Source organism: Nesoenas mayeri (genome assembly GCF_963082525.1).
Source record: "Nesoenas mayeri genome assembly, chromosome: 12".
Classification (NCBI taxonomy): domain Eukaryota; kingdom Metazoa; phylum Chordata; class Aves; order Columbiformes; family Columbidae; genus Nesoenas; species Nesoenas mayeri.
This window is the reverse complement of record NC_137547.1, coordinates 23,257,137-23,276,178: the sequence shown is the minus strand read 5'-3', so window position 1 is coordinate 23,276,178 and position 19,042 is coordinate 23,257,137. Positions and strand designations below refer to the sequence as shown.

Sequence of the window (19,042 nt, the reverse complement as noted above, 5' to 3'; positions counted from 1 at the left end):
CAGAATTTGAAGAAATTTGGTCATTTCCATATGCATAAATCCAGAGAAGAGTACACAGAGGAGCTGCTGCTTTAAATAGCAAATGGAAGAATTCCAAGTTGCTGCAGTCTCGCTCTGCTTTTCTGCTCCTCCCCTCTGCTAACACTGAACATGGTTAACCCAAAAACCGATGTGATCAGCAGGAAACACGTCACTTGAGGGAGGAAAACGGTTTTCAGCTCCCTGACCCAGCTTATCATCCAGTTAGAGAAAGCAGCGTGAGCGGTGCTGGCGAGGGCCAGGGAGACAGCAGGAGCGGGGCAGGACAGCAGCAGCCGCAGCTGGCGCGGCACAGGCTGCCGCGGCACTGCACCTCGCTCCGGCGGGCCGCGGTGACACGCGGCTTTGCAAAGCTGGTTCCGTGCTGCAGATGCCCAGAGAATCCTATATTTAAGATTAAACAGAAGTTAATAAACTTGTATTTTTATAGGTGGTTAGGCTTCATGCACGATGTTTACTGACCTTGAGACACATAAATACATGGGCGTATTGCTTGAGCAGCTCAATGATATGTAAGGAGGATGCAGATGTTGAGCACCAGCACAGTTCAGTAACCAATATCCAATGGAAAACATGCAAAAATCCTTCCATGGCTAAAACAAGTCACCTGCAGAGAAGAAGTTAGATACATGAACTGAACTACTCAGATTTTACATAACAGATCAGCTGTATGCATTAGACCAGCAAGAGACTTTTTAGGCTTGGTTTCTAGCATCACCACTTCCCTAGATGAGACAACTGAGAATTTGTTTGTTCCTGTGAACGCTACAGCCTATTAGTCTGGGAAAGGACAGTACTGGGGGAAGGGTGCTGGCACCAGCCTTTAGAATCAAATCAATGGTCTGCACCAATATTATGTCTGCAGTTTTGGGCTGTTTCTATCACACGTGAAAGCATAAGCCCTGTATTGTTAAAGACGCCTTGAAGTGTGGGTCATGCAGAAAATCAGCCTAAAGTACTTCATAGTACAATGATTTTGAGATTTACAGAAATAGTAATAACTATTTTCAGAATTCATGTTATTTAGAATATGTAAATAATGACTTGTTTTCTTCCATTTGGCAGCCAAAGCTTATTACAAAGATGGTATCTCAATTATATCTGATACTTCACTGATACCACTAGCAAGAATAGTTGTCAGTTGAGCTGGCATGCACTTCAAATTACCAATGCAAATTGCTTTTATTAATTGGCACAGGGCAAAGGCATTCAATTTAGGGTGAATCATCCTGTCCATCGGGAGGCAGAAGTCGGGGTGCAGCCATACGCCTGAGCTGTTGCGGACGCAGTGCTGCGGTCGCTACCGCTGCCCCAGGAGCACTGCGGACACCGGCATTCGGACTGGAGGCTCGCGAGAATTTCTCTGGCAGCAGGCACAGCCATCTCTTACGTGACGTTACTTTTGAAATGGAATTCTAATGAGATGTCTTTCTGCCATGTTTCAAGCTGTATGATTTTGATTGTTTAAGAAAAATAAACTAACTGCATCTCTTAGATAAGCTAGAGACCATGTGCATAATCATTGCACGATGCACAAGATTCCATTTCTTGCATGATGATTTTGCACTCTGATGTTGGTGTCACACAAGCAGCTTATTTGAAGCATCCTGAATTAACACTGTAACTAATAATGGAAAAAGGGACTTGTAGATCATTACACATCTGTGAGAAACGCCGTGAAGCAGAGATTTATCCTAACCTTGGTGCAACCTGTCTAGTTCCCCATAAGCCTTGCTCTCTATGATTTGCTTGACCAGGTGATTCGCTGCAGGTAAGTCATCGTGGACTCACTGCAGTGACTGGATCATCAGGGTTTCCTGGAGTTCTGAACATTTACATTGTTCTGTGAGATTACACCAGTATCTATACACAATTTAAAACCATTTTATTTAAATTTCATGTATATGTTTTGCCACAAGGTTACAAAAATACTCATTGCATGAAACAGTCAAACAAATAAGTGCAATACACTATAGATAAAACAAGGAAATAAACCACAAATTCTGTAGTATGGTGGAATAAGTAATATAAAAGCGTTACCCATATCTTTAAGAAAAGGAATATATTTTTAATCCATGCTGTAGTAGGGAAAAAAAGTAGAAATTACTGCGCAAGAAAGTGGCAACACAGTAGAAAGAAAAAGGCTGCAAGAAATCAGAAGCATCTTCCATTTCAAATATGCGAGGAAGTTACTATTACGGTACTAATTCTGTGAAGAGACCACGGATGGCAGTTCCCAATGGCCTATGAAGCTATCAGCAGAAGTACTGATGGGAAGTATTTGCTCTCTTGAATTCAGCATTTCCCCAGTAAAACGAGCTCTGATGCTAGCCAAGCAGTACCGGGAGGGAAGGCTTCCTGGTCAGTGCAGTAATTCCCCACTGTAGAGGCATAACCAGGATCCGTATGTATTGAGAAACTGTTCTTAAAAACTTGGCTTGTGTGCAACTGGATTATTTAACATGATTTGCAAAGAATTCATAAGTGGCAGTAGGATATCCAGAACATACTTATCAAGGAGACCACCTTATGAGGAGAGTTAACGAAGCGTCATTCTGAAGCAAGAGAAGAACAGTCTCCTTCCAGAAAGGCCATTTGTACATGGAATGCAGAAATGGATGCCGGGAACAGTCTCAAGTGACTCTGGAAAATAACTGACTTGCTGGTTCCATTCTGTTCATGCTCAGCCTTGTCTTTCAGTTGCTAAATACTTTGTGTGTTTACAAATGCTGTCCTTAGGTCAATTAGAGGACTAAGGCTAAATTCTCTAGATGTCAAATCAGTAAATTAAAGCACGTGAGATAAAAATCACGACGAACAGCAAATATCATGAGAAGGCATTTACCAGCAAGCACTGGGAAATGACCCTACAAAGATGCAGTGCTGCCATCTTACAATTTCATCATGAATCTCGGGATATTTGGTTAAAATTCCAGATTTGAGTGGTATTACCCTACGAAGAACAGGCCTGTTGCCATACATGCTCTTCTGTACAACAGCAGCGTTTAACCTCACACACCTTGCGTACTTGAAAACATGTTCCAAAGGCGGAAACAGCAGAACATTTATAATAAAAAGATCTCTTTCTAATCTCATGCCTCTGAATCCTTTGACAGTGGTCTGATTAAAGCCAGCTAGAATAAAAATAAAATGATAAAACCTGTTATTGATAAGGATCATGGTTTAAACGTGAAAAAGATTCCCACAAAGCTGTGGAACATTCTAACAAAGCTTTTATTTAAATACTCATTTTATACTTTTCAGATGGCAATAAAAATGTCAGAACAAGATCTCACCCTCAGAGCAGCCAGAATTCCTGCTTTGTCCTGGCTTACTCTTGCTCCAGCTTCACCAATATGCAGCAAACAGCAGTCCCCAAATTACACAGAACTATCTACATGCCTGGTCACCTGCACCCGAACGCGAGACCCCCACCTCCACCCCTCACGAACACTCCAGCTGCCCACTGCCCTGGTCAGAGTTCAGTGCTGCAGGACAGACCCCCAGAGCTGCCGGTGGGCAGGAAATCTGAACTGAAGTAGCCATGCCATCTATCTTCTCATCTTAAAAACAACTACGGCAAGAAAAGCAAACCACAAGACAACAAACAACCCCACTCTTCTACACATACCAGGGGTGCTCTTCTCTGACTAGGCCATCAGCTGATGATGGAAGTCGTATGATTTAACAAGAAGCAATATCTGAAAACATCTCAGCACAGCTGCCTTAATCATATCTCTAGTTCCTGCGTGGAACTGCTGATTCTGAACTCCAGTATTTACACCATGTGCCACAATATAGGAGAAGTATCAAAACTACGGGTCATTTCTTTCTTAGATGTGAATACTTTCTGTTAACAATGTTGGTCGTGGTTTAGCCAAGATGACACAGAATTTATCACTTCAAGTTCTATATGCTTTCGATACAACTTAAAATCTACATAAACTTTCAAGTATGCAGGTGAACGTATAGAAAAAATATTTTTAAAATTAGCTTTACATTAACAAACCCCCAAAAAGATAACTACTTGCAATGCAGATTACTCAACATATCTCTCTCTAGACTCCACACGTCTTATGATGCATAATGCAGTATTAAATATGAGAAAATGACAAGCATCAGACTAAAAGGTTGTGCCACAGAAGGAGATCCAAAGGACCTGGCTGTCAGAAGCCGATGATTGTGTAGGTCTAGGCGACATGAGTTTTGTACTTCTGCTTGTGGAATTTCACTTTCACTCACATCCATTAGTCCATTAACGTTTCGCACCTAGAAAAATACAAAAGGTTGCAGCTAGCAAATGCAGTGTTATTTCAAGTGAAGCAACTAAAACTGTATTGCAAAACCACATCTGAATGTGATGAAATCAACATCATTATCCTGATGTTTGCATTCCTGTGAAGCACCTCCTAGAATTCAGCACAGGCAAGAGCCACAGGTCTGGCTGTTCTTTGTCTTGACTCACTCCAGATGCGGATCCGGTAGCTGGAGAACCGTACGCAAACAAACTCATGAGCTTTCTTCCCTGAAGTTGACTCACAGGCTCAAGACAGACCTGCAAACTTCTCTAATTTAAAAGGAAAAAAATCACTACATTTCACAGATCAGTTAGGTGATGAATTTCAACCTCTTCTAATGTCAGTTGGCCACACGTGCAACTTGGCATTAGGTAGATATTTTGGTAGATTAATTGGAACAGCAAAAGATTCCCTGATTTCTGTTCATTTAATGTACTCCAAAAAGGCAACTAAAGAAAGATCCCTGTGAAATGCATGTTGTCTGCAAGGCTTTGTGTATAATATCTACTTACTTACCCCTGTAAATAAAAACAGCAGGAGGCAAGCAGTTTGCAAGTTTCCACAGAGGCTTTTGAAAAAGTGACCATTTAAGGGTCCTTACTCTCATACCGTCTCTCTCCTTCCCTCATTCTTCTGGATTAGCTTCTACCATTTGCACTTACAGCTCGTTGTAACCTAGTTGTTAAGTTTATGGCTTGTTAGTGATCTGGTCATGGCAGAAGCCTTTTGGATAGCAGTCCAATCCCATGACATGAATTAAATGGACTTGCAGGAGTCAGCATTCCTTACTGCACCAGTGAACACAGCCAGACTGTGATGCTGGTACATCCACAGTTCCTTCAAACCATGAAGTGATTCTATTTAGAAGTCAGTGATGTGTATTTATCAGATTACCACAGAGAGAAAAAGTTCCAAAGAGCTCTGTCCGCTCTCTTTCATTTTCCTTTATTCTGCTAACACTCTCTTACCATTTTGGTTGCTTTCCCGGCATTTGGAATTACCGCATTAAGTGCTCACAGTCCCTCATAGCAAACTCACTGTGGGGAGTGGGGAGGGAAAAAAAGAAAGAACAGCAAGGCACCAATAGCTCCTCTCTCCATCTTAGTAAGAAGCACCATTCGGTTTAGCTTTTAATCTTACATTTTCCACTTCCCTGAAAACACGGAGAAAATTCTCCCTCAAGACCCCTTTCAGTTCAGTTTCATTCCATCCTCTTCTTAGAAGCTCCTCAATCAGAGAAGGGTATTTAGAAACGTCTTCCAGTCCCTCAGGGAAACTGTTCACAAGAGTCACAGAAGAACATTAAACACACTGACAGAATGCAGAAAACCACTAATTAGTCTTTTTAACATATTCACTCTTGGAATGAGCTCACTTTCCACCCAGTTCCTCCTCAAGAAGTTAAACAAAGTAAGAATTCAACTAACAAAACCAGAAGCAGGACTGGGACACAACAAAAGGCTTTTGCTGCACAAATGATCCCATTAGCAGAACAAAACTGTGTATTCTGGAATGAAGATGCACTTATGTATAGACAGAACAACAGCATGGAGGATATTAAAACAAACCAAAAAAAGCCCAAACTCATGTATGCATTAATCTACCCCTTATAACTGGCCATTTGAGTAAAAGGAAACAGCTGCATCGCAGATGGAGTTGATGCAATCCACTTGTGTAACTGGGAACCAAAGGGACCCAGCAAACACATGCAGAGCTAAGGAGTTGCAGGTGATTGTCTACAAAATATTTTGTCCAAAGAAAATACAATTAGAATTATAATGTTGTTTTGAATTCAGCAGTTTAGGTAGTGAAAAGAAAGCTATTCAGAACTCTCCACTGAAGAAATTACAATAAGCAGAATTGACCTATGTCTTATGATAATTCTTACCAGAATAAAAAAGGAATTAGAAGCAAGAAGCTGCAAAACCTGCATTATAAAGCTGTTTTAAATTGTATTTCCATGAGTCTTCAACTTTGTTTTGAGATAACTAATATTTTCTGTTATTCTTCTTTTCTGTGGAGATGTGGTAATAAACATATCTCAAGAAGTCTGTGCCATTATTTTCCACCAGGACTTAGGACCTTAACAACTCCGCTACTGACGGTCTTTGTGAAAATACATGCAATAAAATGTGTCCTTTTTTGGCAAACTGCTTTTCTTGTGGAGATTCCAGTTTCAGAGCTATGATTAGCTACATCTCGTGGGAGATGACACACTGTTTTTGTGGTCACACCTTACACGGGTCAGTCTGACTGTGACTTTCATACCCAGGTGTCTGACCCCGGAGGAGAAAGAAAAAAAAAAAGGAGGAGATGAATACTCAGTAGAAAGAGACAAAGCAAAAAAAGGTTTAGGGTTATGCCAACAAGCATCACAATCTGCATTTACCTCCCGTGCTGTAACAAAAGCAGCCCAGGAGCGAGCAGCAGTTGCGTGGCAGGCTGTCCGGCACGCTCTGCTTGCCCCACGCACTTCCCAAGCCCCGGGGCAGGGTGGTTTCACAGCCCCAAACACTCGGGCCTTCCCACGCTGCCGTATTAGTGGAGGAAAGAGTTTTGCGGCGTCTCCCTGGGCTAACCCATTTACCATCTAAAAGCTGAGGCAGCTTTTCTGTCATTCATCTTTGGCTTCTAGAAGAAACCACCCCTCTATGACTCCATTGCTGTTGCTGTGTGCCCACAACACACAATTGCAGAGTCCGCGGGGCGTTAGAATCAGTTTCCACATTTGGGGCACTGCTTCATGCAGTTCTAAAAAGGAATCACTGTGCCTGTCTCTCATAAGACTTCTTTTGGTACTCATCACAAGACAACTTGCTACAGCTCTTCTGGTCTGCCTTATTTTTTCTTCAAAAGGAATCAAAACCTTCATAATTTAAGGAGCAGATGTCAGTGTATGTGCAATGTTACCAACCGTTCCACTCCATCGTAGTCACCACCAACTCCTATTGACTCTGAACCCGCAATTTTCTTTATGTGGTCAAAATGATCTGAAAGAAAATGTCAAAGAAAACAATATCTAAGCATAAGGCAAGAAGAAATACTACAGTTCAGACATATTGGCACAAGGCAACTTAATAATGGATTCTTAATCAAATCCTTTTGAAAAGAGAGTCAAAAGATATCCTGATGTTACAGGTTAAAATTTAATAATGCAGGTGACATATTCTGGATATTTGCTGATGCTTAACTAGATTTTGTCCGTTATTGAGTACATCAGGCAGCAACCTTCAAACTAACAGCTACACTGCTGAGATGCAAATGCGAAAAAGGACGTGATCGTCACAGCACATTAATTCCCAACAAGTAGCCGACTTATACCAAACTATTTTTCATTATCCATTACACACCTATGTTTTCTACTCTTAATTACAAAGGTTTAAGATGTTTTCCACAAAGTAACAACTACTTTGGGATTAATGGTTCTTAAGTCAATTTGGGAGCATCATGTCCTCCAGCTACACGCCTTGTACCTCTTGTTATTGTTTAATGAATATTAGCTCCAAAAATACCCAGGGTGGGGTAAGGTGTGCAAGGGAGTAAACAAGCAGTATCATTTACACACTCTCAAAAATCATGCAGACATCAGGAAATTCAGAGAAGCCACCTATGGAAACTACAGTATATTAACTTCAAACCTGCAAGAGTAGAAACATTAACAACTTTCCTGCCACAGGCCAGTACATCTGCATTGAATGTCACCATGATAATTCCCTTGTTCTTTTTCTGAAAGACAGGAAGAAACTGGCAATGAGTTGACACTTGCATGGCCTGTAACCTCATGAGCATCTCATATAGATCCTTCGACATCCATCCATCCACCCGTAAGCATAACGACACTCGAAGTCAAAGCTCAGAGCAACACAAGGCTTTGCATCTCTGTCCTTTACCCTGGACTAATTACATTCTCTCTGGAACAGCAGAAGTCCAGTGACTATGTGAAAAACACTCAACCGGAATTTCAAAGTATTTGCGTTTTTGTAGCCAGACAAAACATAACCCAAAGGAAATGGCTCAGAAGTGAATGTGTAACTTGCCGCTCAGGGATCTGTTTATAAATGCATTCAAAGGTGAGAGGGTGGAAAGTAAACACCAATACGCAAGTTTGCCTCAGACTAGTCAAACATTGTCATAAAAAGCCCAACAAACAAAAACCACCAACAAAACAAACAGAAACACACAAACAAAACTAAAACCAACCCAACAAAACAAACCAATGGTCCATCTCTCTCACCAGTTGCTGCAGGATATCATCAGGAACGTTTCTGGAATGATTACAAATAGAAAATGCCGAGGAATGGCTGAAAATTACTGGTGCTTTTGAGATATTCAGTGCAGCTTTTGCTGTGGAATATGAAACATGAGATAAATCTATCAGCATGCCCAGGCGATTCATCTCCTTTACCACTTCCTAAAACAGATTTACAGACAACAGTGTCAGTATTAAATTTCCTTAAATGAAACCGTTTAGCTGATATACGTAAACAACTAAATAAATTCTGCAGCTGTCAGCTAGTCACAAACATGCTGTGCCTGTATAGGTTTCTATTGAGCTATTAATTTAATAGTAATTTATTCACTCGCAATTAACTAGCACACCATCACATGCTCAAAACTTACAAAGCTTAGTCAATCTGAAATAAGTAATTTGAACTGCTATTCACATCCCACTACTTTCATATATTACTTCATACATCTAATCTGTATTAAAGCAATTGTTAGAATTAAATCCAGCACTTCTTTTAGCCTAAGTAACATCACAGAGAATTTGGCTTGACTGAACCCCGATGACTTCCTAATTATCCAAAGCTTCCAGTAATCAACTTATAACAAAAAGTGGCTTTTGAAAAGGTAAGGACACAAGCTGTTAGTTGTACAAGAGGTCACTGGGTTATCACTCAAAAGAGATCCTTACTCGGCCGAATGCAGTCAGACCAACAACACCAGGGTAAAAGTTGTGTGTTCCTTTAGATGATGATTCAGACCTTAAAACAGGAGTGAGGGAGGAGAAACATGTTATTCTGGAGACTGAAACTTCTTATGCTACACACAATAAAAAGCATTACCATATCACATGGCCAATTGTAGGTATAATGAGCTACCTAAAGCTTAACCTGTTCATACAGTGCTCTTTATGTTCTTAAGTGTTTTCTTGATGTCACGCCCTCAGGCTCAGAACTGCTGTATGTTTGTGAAGCAAAGCAAGACAAGTAAAGAAATGCTTGTCAGAAATTTTCTGATTAAACAAACCATCAGAGAACAAAGATATGCTGAAATGTCGACTACCTGTCACCCAGAAAGCCTGCTTTCCAGCCCTCTCTGCACACAATTCCCCTTTCCCTGAATCCATACGAGAAGGAATGTTATCAATCCAGCAAAGGGTAGGTGCTGATATTGTGATACAGGAGCTGAGTGCTCATCTCTGTAGCCGCATATGAGACCTGCACTTTTGAGCTGTCCAGAGGACAGTGGTAAGGGCTGCTGATTGCTGAGCTCTCACGTAGCATTCATCCTCTTCTATCCACATCATATGCATTTTTAGTGCTTTATCTTTTTCTTTTGTGGTGTGTTTTGCCATATGTAACTTTCCTAATAAAGCAAAAGGGATAGCAATTTTACCATCTTTGTGCTATGTTAACAAACTTTAAAAGTTCCTAAATTGTCAGCATGACAAGCACTATGGAACAGAACCTTCAGTCCCCGACTTGACACATGGCAAGGGATTTACCCCAAAAACCTATAATCCTTGATTTGGTTCAGTCTTTCACAGGCGAACTCTGTGTTTGAATCCATATTTTCCCCATGCTAGAGCTGCCACCACTTTGCGTTAGATCGTCACACAAACACACGCATATTTGTTACCAAGGTGTATTGCAGGAATGTGTCAATGTCATGTAACGAGCACCCAGGTCATAAAACATCCTCAGTGTTGCCAAACTGCTGTCAATGGAGTGACCACCTTCTATTCCAATCAAACATGCAATCTTCCTACTGTCAGAGATGCCTGGAAACAACAAAGGAAAGTAATTCCAAAGTAATTTCATGACAGATAAGAAGCCAGCACTACTGAGCAACAATCGTTATTGTAAATTGCAAACAATTATAGTGACAATTTCATAGAATAGGAGCTTATACTAGTGCATGTTTAAATGGTAAATTGTATCTCGACTACAACGGGCTATGACTGCACAGAACCAGAACCAGTTATTGTAGTTCAGGGGAAAAACTGAAGTTCAAGTTATTCTTTAAACCAGGGTAACTTGCCTGTCCTTTGCACATAACTTCTGCATTCTTATTCAAAAAAATTGTGTTACAGAGAAGAGCATCACCTTGGGAAGTTGTCACAAGTTCAAGCTCTTCATAGCTGTTACATATCCTCTTGACAACATCAATTTGCTCTAAGGTCAGACGTACAGCATCCTTGTTCTGAGCGCTGCAAAGAACATACACTGACCAAAACTGAAAGAGACATTGACAAGTAGACTAGATAACTTGTGTTTCAACTTGGAAACTTCCATTTGCTAATAGTGAAGTTCATGAGCACAGACCAAAATAATTTCCTACAGTTTACAAGGGAGCTGACACTATAGTTTTTCCCCCAAAGAAGAGTTACAATGCAAGGCAAGACATGGCTAAAGCCTCCTGACACACTCAGCTACTCCCCAGTACATGCAGGAAAGCGGATGTAGTTTACTCTCTTTAACCAAACAAATGCCACTGTTTTGGTTAAGGGCCCCTGGGTTACAAAAACCAAACTTCTGAAACACAAATGTTATGGAACAGTGACTGTGGCTTTCCAGTTTCATAGTTGTTTATTTTTTAACAGAAAGACTCAAAACCAGGGCCAGGAGTACTTTTGTGTTTGGGAAGGAGGCCAATGTAAAAATACGTTCCGGACTCACAGCCACGGCAGTACGTACCTGAGCTCCCACGTAACCAGCCTGAAGTTTTGCAAGGTTTGTGTGGGTCTTGTTGAGCTCTCTTAGGTTGACTCTGCTGAGTCTATTTTGGTAAAGTATTCTCAGCCGCAGTGCGAAGTCATTGTGGCTAGAATTGAAAACAAACCGGGCTTGTGATAGAACCAAGTTGTTCCCCTTCTAGCCCCGACGTAATTTCTTCCACTGTTCGTAGTCCCTTACACCACTAATTGCCAATAATCCTTACAGTAACATAGGATCAAAAGTCTCCCTTCTTTTGCAAACAAGCTTTATTTCTTAATTAGGACAGTAAGAAACTTTTTTTGCTTCTCCTATTTTTATAGCTGTTGTGTTTATCTTTTTTCTCCCCATCGTTTCTGAAGGAATGGAATAACTGAAATCAACCACCACGCTCCTTAGAGGCAAGTACTTGTGGTAAAGTAATCAGTGCTGCCTGTGCCAGAACAACCAGTGCTGGTGTTCCCAGGTCAAAATCTGCTCACCACAGACATCATTCCTTCAGGTTTTAAGGGTACCCATTCAAGGCATGATGCCTGCTTTCCAGCTCTACACAGAAGTCATTGCTAATGGGAGATGCCATTAAATTAAGGGAAGGAGACAAGGATATTATGTAAAGGGAAACAATAATTAAATGGTGAAACCTGAGCAGAAAATCACAAATGCTTTTAGAATAACCTGATCCTACACTAAGTATGGTCTGAACCAAAATTCCTTCCAGATAAATCACTGCAAGAGTAACTAACTGTATGTGCCTATGTCACTACTCATCTAAGCACACTTCAGTATTTTCTCCTCACTTGTCAAGATTCACAAAGAGTGTCTGGTTGAATATATTTTACATACCCATCAATTAAACGTGTATCCTGCATCAGCTCGATAGCTCGCTCTCTCATTGATTTCTCATAGCTGAATGGCACAGAGAAGAACATCAACAGCCACAGCAACGACTTTACTGTATCTCTCTTCATTTCAATTTTCTAGTTTGCTAAAGCAGAGAGGTACCACAATTATTCACTGATGACGATGAAACTGCAAACTTTCCAGTCCGTGGAGGTTGTAGACTTAATATTATAGGCAGAGCCAAAATGCCTCTCCTTCTGGTAAGGCTGGGGTGAATTCTGCAGGAGGAAAGAAAGAGAATAGCAAATGAACGGGAAAGCAGTGGCGGAAACTATAAACCAGGTACCTTCTCACCAAGGTGTTAAGATCTCTGGCTGTTGTGTTTTCGCACATTTAAGCACTCCTCGAACTCTGCTGCTGCCACTGGCTGACTGCTGTGGGGAACCGACTCCTGGGCCGGAGCTGGCAGGGGAGGCATGACGGACCCTTGGCCAACACCTCCCACCATCAGCTCCCAAACCACCGCAACGAGATAGTTTTCTCATCATCTGGGAGACCTCACACTGAAATGAACACTCAATCACGAGATTTGGGAATGCCTTAAATTGTGGGACCATCTGGCAGGAAGTACTTTTGAACAACGGGAACATACGAGCTCATACAACAGGAAGTGTGGATGGAGAAGCTGCTTTAAAATCAGCCCTGGAGTGATCTCAGAAAGAAGCTTTAGGACAGCTGAGTAAACACAGCAGTGTGCAGGCACAGGGGAAGATCCAGTAGAAACATGATACCATGGAGCTGTGGCACTAACTAAAGAAAATCAATAACCCTCACCCCTTAATGTTTCCTACAAGAAAAACATAATGTAAGCAATAGCACAGAGAGTATTCGAGAAGTACAGAGGTCAAAAGCTACATAGAGGGAAGCACTCTAGAAATAGATTTGTCCTTCCAGAACGCTTAACAGTGTATGTTCTCGTTCATTAACAAATGTAACAGAGGTGATTGACTCAAAATTTCTTCTCGTGTACCAAACCTAAGAGATTTGGCTGGGCCCTCGCGTAACATGGGAACCGATTTACATCATAAGTCTACGCGTCCGAGTTTTCTCACGGGCATGGTGTCCTGCCCAGCCACTTCCCCTGGGGGCAGCACAAGGACCAGGCCTTCCCAGGCTGGGACGAAACTCCCAGACCGTCCTTTCCCGAGCACAGTTGACTCCCTGGCAACACCTGAATTTGTACAGGATTTGTCCCAGAGCTGACGGAATGAGCCCTTTTTCCTCTCATGTCTGCACATTAACCAAGGGAGCCTTCTCTGTTCTTCCCACTCTGACTAACTGGAAAGATTTTTCTGCTTTTACTCATTGCCACAGCTTTATACTTGTATACAGGGCGAGGGCAAATATTGGGAGGGCCATTTTCTATCAATTTCTTTGTAATATTGCCTTTAGCAGGAAAATATTTGAATTGTCATTGAAAACAACTGTGATGCATCAATGCTGAACAAGTTGACCTTGTTACTTTTACTCAAAGAAACCAAATACTCATAGATTGTGTATTTTGGGAAAAAAATGAGGCAGGTCACAAAAACACAGGCTTACACGTTATATCCAGGTACAGCAAAACCCAGGTTCAAAATACGAGCCCTAGTGTGCTAATGTGATGTGGTGTTCGATTTCCTTCTCTTACTTGTTTTCAATAAAATCTATTTATGCTAAAGGGCGCATTCTAAACAGAAAAGATAAACAGAATCCTACTGGAATCTTATACACATTTAAAACTGCAGCAATTTGCTTACATTTGATCTATTTTAATCAACCTTATGAGGAAAACTGGCAGGTACTATACACTGGGGATATGAAGTAGAGCAGCCCCAGCAGGCTGCTCCTTCTGTTGCCGAGCTCGCCCCTCGCAGCCGCGGGGTGCGCAAAGCAAAGCGCGCCATCGGTCCCACGGGACAAACCCAGAGGCAGCCTCACGATGCTGCTCCGGAGCTGGAATACTGTCTTCGGTTCTGAGTTGGGCACGGCAGCAGAGCCTGTCCCAAAGAAACGTGTGACGCTGCAAGGGACAACGAGCACAGAGAGAAAACTTTCTTCCGACTTTCGGCTCCACTCCAGCTACACAAGATATCGCAGGCTTGCAACATAGAGACACCCACGCAATAGGGAAAAGATACAGGGGGAAGTGCAAAATGAAGCTCACTCTCTTGTTCCACATTACACTTCAGAGTCAAAACGTTTCTTTCCATATCTACCTTTGCACCTCTCACTGAGAGTGTAACTGCTTTTCATCCCCACTATACCTCTGCACGCAGGATAGACACAGCAATTTTTGGGAGATCAAGCTTAGAAAAGCCGCCATCTCACAGCCTAAACTGCACGACGTCAGTCCCTAGAGAGCTGCAACAGGCACGGAGTGAGTCTTTGCAGGCACACGCTACAAAAATAAAGCTCTACTACTTCACATTAGTTAGCTTCTACCATCGGTTTACATTGTCTAAGCCCTTCATGAACAGGAAGGTACTATCACTAGAATGCAAATGCCAAGAAAGCACATGTCACGCTGAGTGCTCCTCTATCAGGGAGGACAGGGCTGTAAGGCGCAGGATGGCCGTATCTGCCAGATAAGGATGCGATGAGGGGGTTGCTCTTTTAAAATAGATACGTTTTAATGGAAATTTGCACAGTAAACCAGGAAAGTTTCTCTGCGAGCTTCCGCCATTTCCCGCCCTGGGCAGCGGGCGCTGCCCGGGCCCTGCTGTCCGGCCCGGCCACACGTCCAGAGCAGGCCGCGAAACAGCTGCGACTGGAGCGCAGCAAATCTCAGCTGCGAACGGCATTTCTTTCACCCCATTCAAAGTCCTTATTCTCCATCTTATTCTTTATTAAAACACTTCATGACAGCCATTACATTAAGACTCAAATTTGTTGAATTACTGTGCCAAATCTAATATATAAAGTGCAATAAAATAGAACTTGCAGCTAGAAGTAGTAACATATACTGAAAAATTAAGAAGGTTCATCCTCCCCAGTCCAGTTATGCTGAAGAGCTAATACAGATAATTCCTAGTGTAGCTCTGAATTAACTATCTCAGATCATGAAGCAGCTTAGTTGCAACAGCATAGAAAACACGAGGTGACCAGCACCTTCGGTAAAAGCATCCCTGCTGATTGCTGGCAAAAGCCTGGATTCTCCCTGTTCCTTAAATAATAATTAAACACAATTAGTCATACAGAAATATTACACATAGTTCTTGGAGCAGAACACATGCATCATAATATAAAGTATGTTTTTAAGCAAAGATACTGATACCTTTGAAATTTACCTTGTCATCAAGACAGTCTTTCAAATCTTTCTCAATTTTTGCTTGAAATTCCTTCTACCATCAGCAGCCCTGAATCATGTAATGTTTATCTGTTCTCCTACTTAGAAACCTCCTTAGTGCTGTATTACAATTTATCATTTCCAACCTGCTGTTCCTTCCCTCCCTGTGTAAAGGTGCGATAAAGTGCCACCAAGCAACAAGAAAACATGGTGCTGTTAAAATTATTGCTTAAAATGGGGATAAAGTGGAATAAATACAGTAATGGTTGCAAGGCATTTCAGGCAGTCTAGGGAAGAGAAAGGTACAAGCAGGACAGCTTGTCCCAATTGCCCCACTAGGGCAAGTACAGTGCTTCCCTGTAGAGAGAAAGTCATTCTTAGCTTTTGCACCCTTGGGTATCGCACATGTTATCCACAGGACACGTAGACTGTCAGATGCAATGGGCCCTCAGTTGGCAAGACTTCTTTGCAGCTGAAGCGTAGAAGATTCATTGCTTTCTCCTTTAAATAAATTCCATAACAAATTTTATTATTACAGATAAAAACTATGTTTTAACTCCACAAGGATTTCTCATAACTTTCCTTAAGAAACGGACAACTACTGATTGATTTCTTATTAGGTTCTCATCCTTTACTTCACTGTTATTTCCTATCCAAAGTTTCTAAGACTTTCTGACAAATTCAATCGCCGAATCCAGTAATTTTGAAGTAAAAAGCTTAAGAGTGCTGACCTCAGTGGAAGGGCTGGCCAGGAGCGTTTGATGCAGGGAGTCAGCTGGCCCCTTTGTTAATGTTGCTTCTTTCTCAGATCTAGCAATGCTGCTTTCCTGGAATGCCAACCAGAACCCATCGAATAGCAGGCACACACGCGAGCACACAGCTCCTCCAGCACTGCCCTCCGGAGTGTGCTCCCTACTGCAGGACCACAATAGGTTTCAAAGCTGTCGAGAGCAGATTACGTGACAGGAATGCTCTTCCTCCCAGTCGCCCCATTTGGACCCCTGTCCCTTGTTTAACGTGCTGCTCTCCATGCCAGGGCCGGTGCAAGCCGTGTCCCCTCCAGCCCCCAGTCCTGGCAGACTCATTCTTTTTGGCAGGGTTTTGCCCAGTTTCAGAGTATTTCTAACAATCTGGAAATATTTGGATATTGCTTTCAAAAAATAATGCTACAAAATAGTGAGAGACAGACAAAAGCCACAAGGCTGCGCACGCCTGAGCATTAACAACTGAGTTTTACCGTAAGAGGTGAAGCCTCGCTGCTCTCACAGGTACGAACTGCTGGAGCACGAGGAATTCTGTTCGAGTGCCTGTGTCACGGTGGAGCTCGCCGGCTGTCCCACGGCTGTGCTAAGCAGCGTACCCAAGAGAGAGCTGGCAGTAGAGATGGTCGTGAGCAGTTTTGAGAGCATTTTTCAAACACACAATGAGCTTTGTTCATTTTTTTCCATTTTTTTTGCTGCCCACATTTTTCCAGCCTAAAAGAGAGCACTTTGTTTTCTTCTGTCATGCCACGCAGATGAAAGATTTTGAGGAACAGCAATTACACATCCCCAAAATCCTTCCTCTGATGGGTGTGTAGTCTTAGAGAAGAAGTTCTTTTTCCCATAAATATGCATCAGAAATATACATGCATTGTGAGACCCAAAAACTTCAGTGACACAGCACATCTACACAACTGTAAAGGAAAGAGAGCAATCAGACGCTGTTTCTTCTCTGTTTTGTGGCAACTGTAGAGATTTCCCTCAAATGTTAAAGCACTAATACGAACGTACAATTTGACCACAGATGCAGACTTTGTTACCGCAGTGAAAAAATCATTGTATCTCTACTCTAGAAAATGTTGTATTTGTTGGTGGCAGCTCAGCATGTAACATGTTAAAGAAGAAAGGTCAACAAATTCCCCAAGCATCAGAGTTCTGGCAAGGTGGCGTCGTAAAGGCAACTCAGGTTTTGCAGACTTTCTTCAGATTCAAATTATTCAAACCAAAATATAGTTCGGATCTGCAACCTGTATATCTAGAACTCTGCAGATCCTGGCAAAATGACACTACAGGGGACACTAATATTTTATATTTGTTATGTACTCTGTGGCACAGTACAATATAACTGCTGTTCCAGAAACCCACATAATTTGTCCATTCAAAATGCCTAATGAGAAAGCAGCAAGCCTTTTTTACACAGTAACACTGTTCTGATGCTATAAAAACTGCTACACATTGTAAATTTCCCACCAACTTTAAATCCATAGCGATTTTCAGGAAGATTTTTAAACAGAAAATGTACCTACATGTTCTTCAAGTGGTTTGACTGCTAATAAAAACTATGCATACCTATGCATTACCAAATGGAGATTCTGTGTATTGGTACAGAAATGTTATTCTTGGTAGCTACAAAAATTTCCTATAGATTCGCTATATAAAAGTACCTTCTAGGCTTCGTGTAAAATATTCTTTATAATTTGACAGCGAGACTCATTTGAAGCTGTTTCGGTAAGAAAAGACACAGAAGTATATCATCATTCAGAAATCAGTTCTTGCAAATTGAGGAAGTATTGCAAGCATTACACAAGATTAAGAACATGGTACACTAGGCACTCCTATTTAAGCAACATTTAAAATACAATCCCCACAGAGCTTTTTTCCCTGCTGACTCAGCAGAGCTGAAAAGTGGAAGCTGACATGAGATTTATAGCTCTTTCTTGTTGATCTACAGGCTCCTTGAGCAGGTTACCTCCTTAGGGAAGTGCAGCTGAGCTGAGATCCACATTCCACTCCGCTGGCCGCGGAAGCTCGCGCTTGGCACCAGCTCCTCCTGGCACCAGAGCAGCAGCCGAGAAACGGCCTTCACCTCTTCGGCTGACGTGCCCAGGTTCACTCTCAACGGACGGTGCGGCTTGCCGTCCAGAGCCGGGAGGGCTGCGGAAGAGCTTCCAGCCCACCTCCGCTTGCCCCTTCCAGAGCCGGGAGGGCTGCAGAAGAGCTTCCAGCCCAGCTACCGCCCCGCCGGGGAACACACGAGCCTTGGGCTGTGCCCTGCTCAAAACTCGGCATTTCCTCCCTCTTGTGGCAGGCTGTGCAGACCACCATACATCAGCTAACTGACGTATGCATTTCACACTGCTCTGTTTATCTTGTTTTGGAAATAGGTGCCTCTGATTACAGAATAACTTAGGTCAGAAGGGATTTCTGGTGGGGATGTCATCTAGTCCATCCACCCGATCTCAGCAAACGGGGCTTCCAAGTCACATCAGGTTGCTCAGGCCCTCATCCAGTGAAGGTTTTGGTATCTTCAAGGAAAAAGATAATACAAGCTTTCTAAGCATGTGTTTTACTGTTTGCGTATGGTCATTATTCTTTCTCCCTTAGGCTCAGCAGGACCCCCTGCTGCAGCCTGTGACCGTTTCCTCCCATCCACTTGCTGACCTGCGATGAGTCTCCTCGTGCGAATTTACAGTCAACACAGGTACAGGTATGTACCTTACTGCTGACCTAATTTTGCCACATTGACTATACCTAAGCCAATTAATATTTGCCCCTTGTTACTATACCTGCTGGATTTTAAGCAGGACTTCCAGTGTCATTATATGATATTTGTAAAGG

The 19,042-nt window shown here is 42.2% G+C and overlaps 1 protein-coding gene across 5 annotated transcripts; it reads right to left on the bottom strand.

Annotated features, from left to right (window-relative positions):
- Nucleotides 1-1,907: 1,907 nt before the first annotated feature.
- Nucleotides 1,908-18,444, bottom strand: LOC308045040 (dipeptidase 2-like). Of its 5 annotated transcripts, none has more exons than XM_080352064.1 (12): nucleotides 18,174-18,444; nucleotides 12,316-12,393; nucleotides 12,119-12,252; nucleotides 11,258-11,384; nucleotides 10,667-10,796; nucleotides 10,200-10,341; nucleotides 9,253-9,322; nucleotides 8,572-8,748; nucleotides 7,976-8,063; nucleotides 7,252-7,327; nucleotides 5,478-5,613; nucleotides 1,908-4,308 (listed from the first exon to the last, which is right to left on the bottom strand). In XM_080352064.1, the coding sequence occupies exons 1-12, from the start codon at nucleotides 18,207-18,209 to the stop codon at nucleotides 4,114-4,116; spliced, it is 1,389 nt and encodes a 462-aa protein (XP_080208190.1). In that variant the 5' UTR covers nucleotides 18,210-18,444; the 3' UTR covers nucleotides 1,908-4,113. The 5 variants fall into 5 exon arrangements, with proteins under 5 accessions (XP_080208190.1, XP_080208189.1, XP_080208188.1 ...); XM_080352063.1 differs by lacking the exon at nucleotides 18,174-18,444 and adding an exon at nucleotides 15,445-15,534 and having other exon boundaries at nucleotides 1,908-3,173; nucleotides 4,199-4,308; nucleotides 12,119-12,393; XM_080352062.1 differs by lacking the exon at nucleotides 18,174-18,444 and adding an exon at nucleotides 16,681-17,066 and having other exon boundaries at nucleotides 12,119-12,393.
- Nucleotides 18,445-19,042: the final 598 nt, after the last annotated feature.

What these genes read in the sequence shown, in the direction of transcription:
- LOC308045040 (XM_080352064.1), bottom strand. Translation starts at nt 18,209, where the DNA reads ATGTGGATCTCAGCTCAGCTGCACTTCCCTAAGGAG. An exon ending in GATACACGTTTAATTGATGG is followed by an intron (nt 11,385 to 12,118) that starts GTATGTAAAATA and finishes TTTCAATTCTAG; the next exon opens with CCACAATGACTTCGCACTGC. An exon ending in TAATGTTTCTACTCTTGCAG is followed by an intron (nt 7,328 to 7,975) that starts GTTTGAAGTTAA and finishes ATTTTCTTTCAG; the next exon opens with ATCATTTTGACCACATAAAG.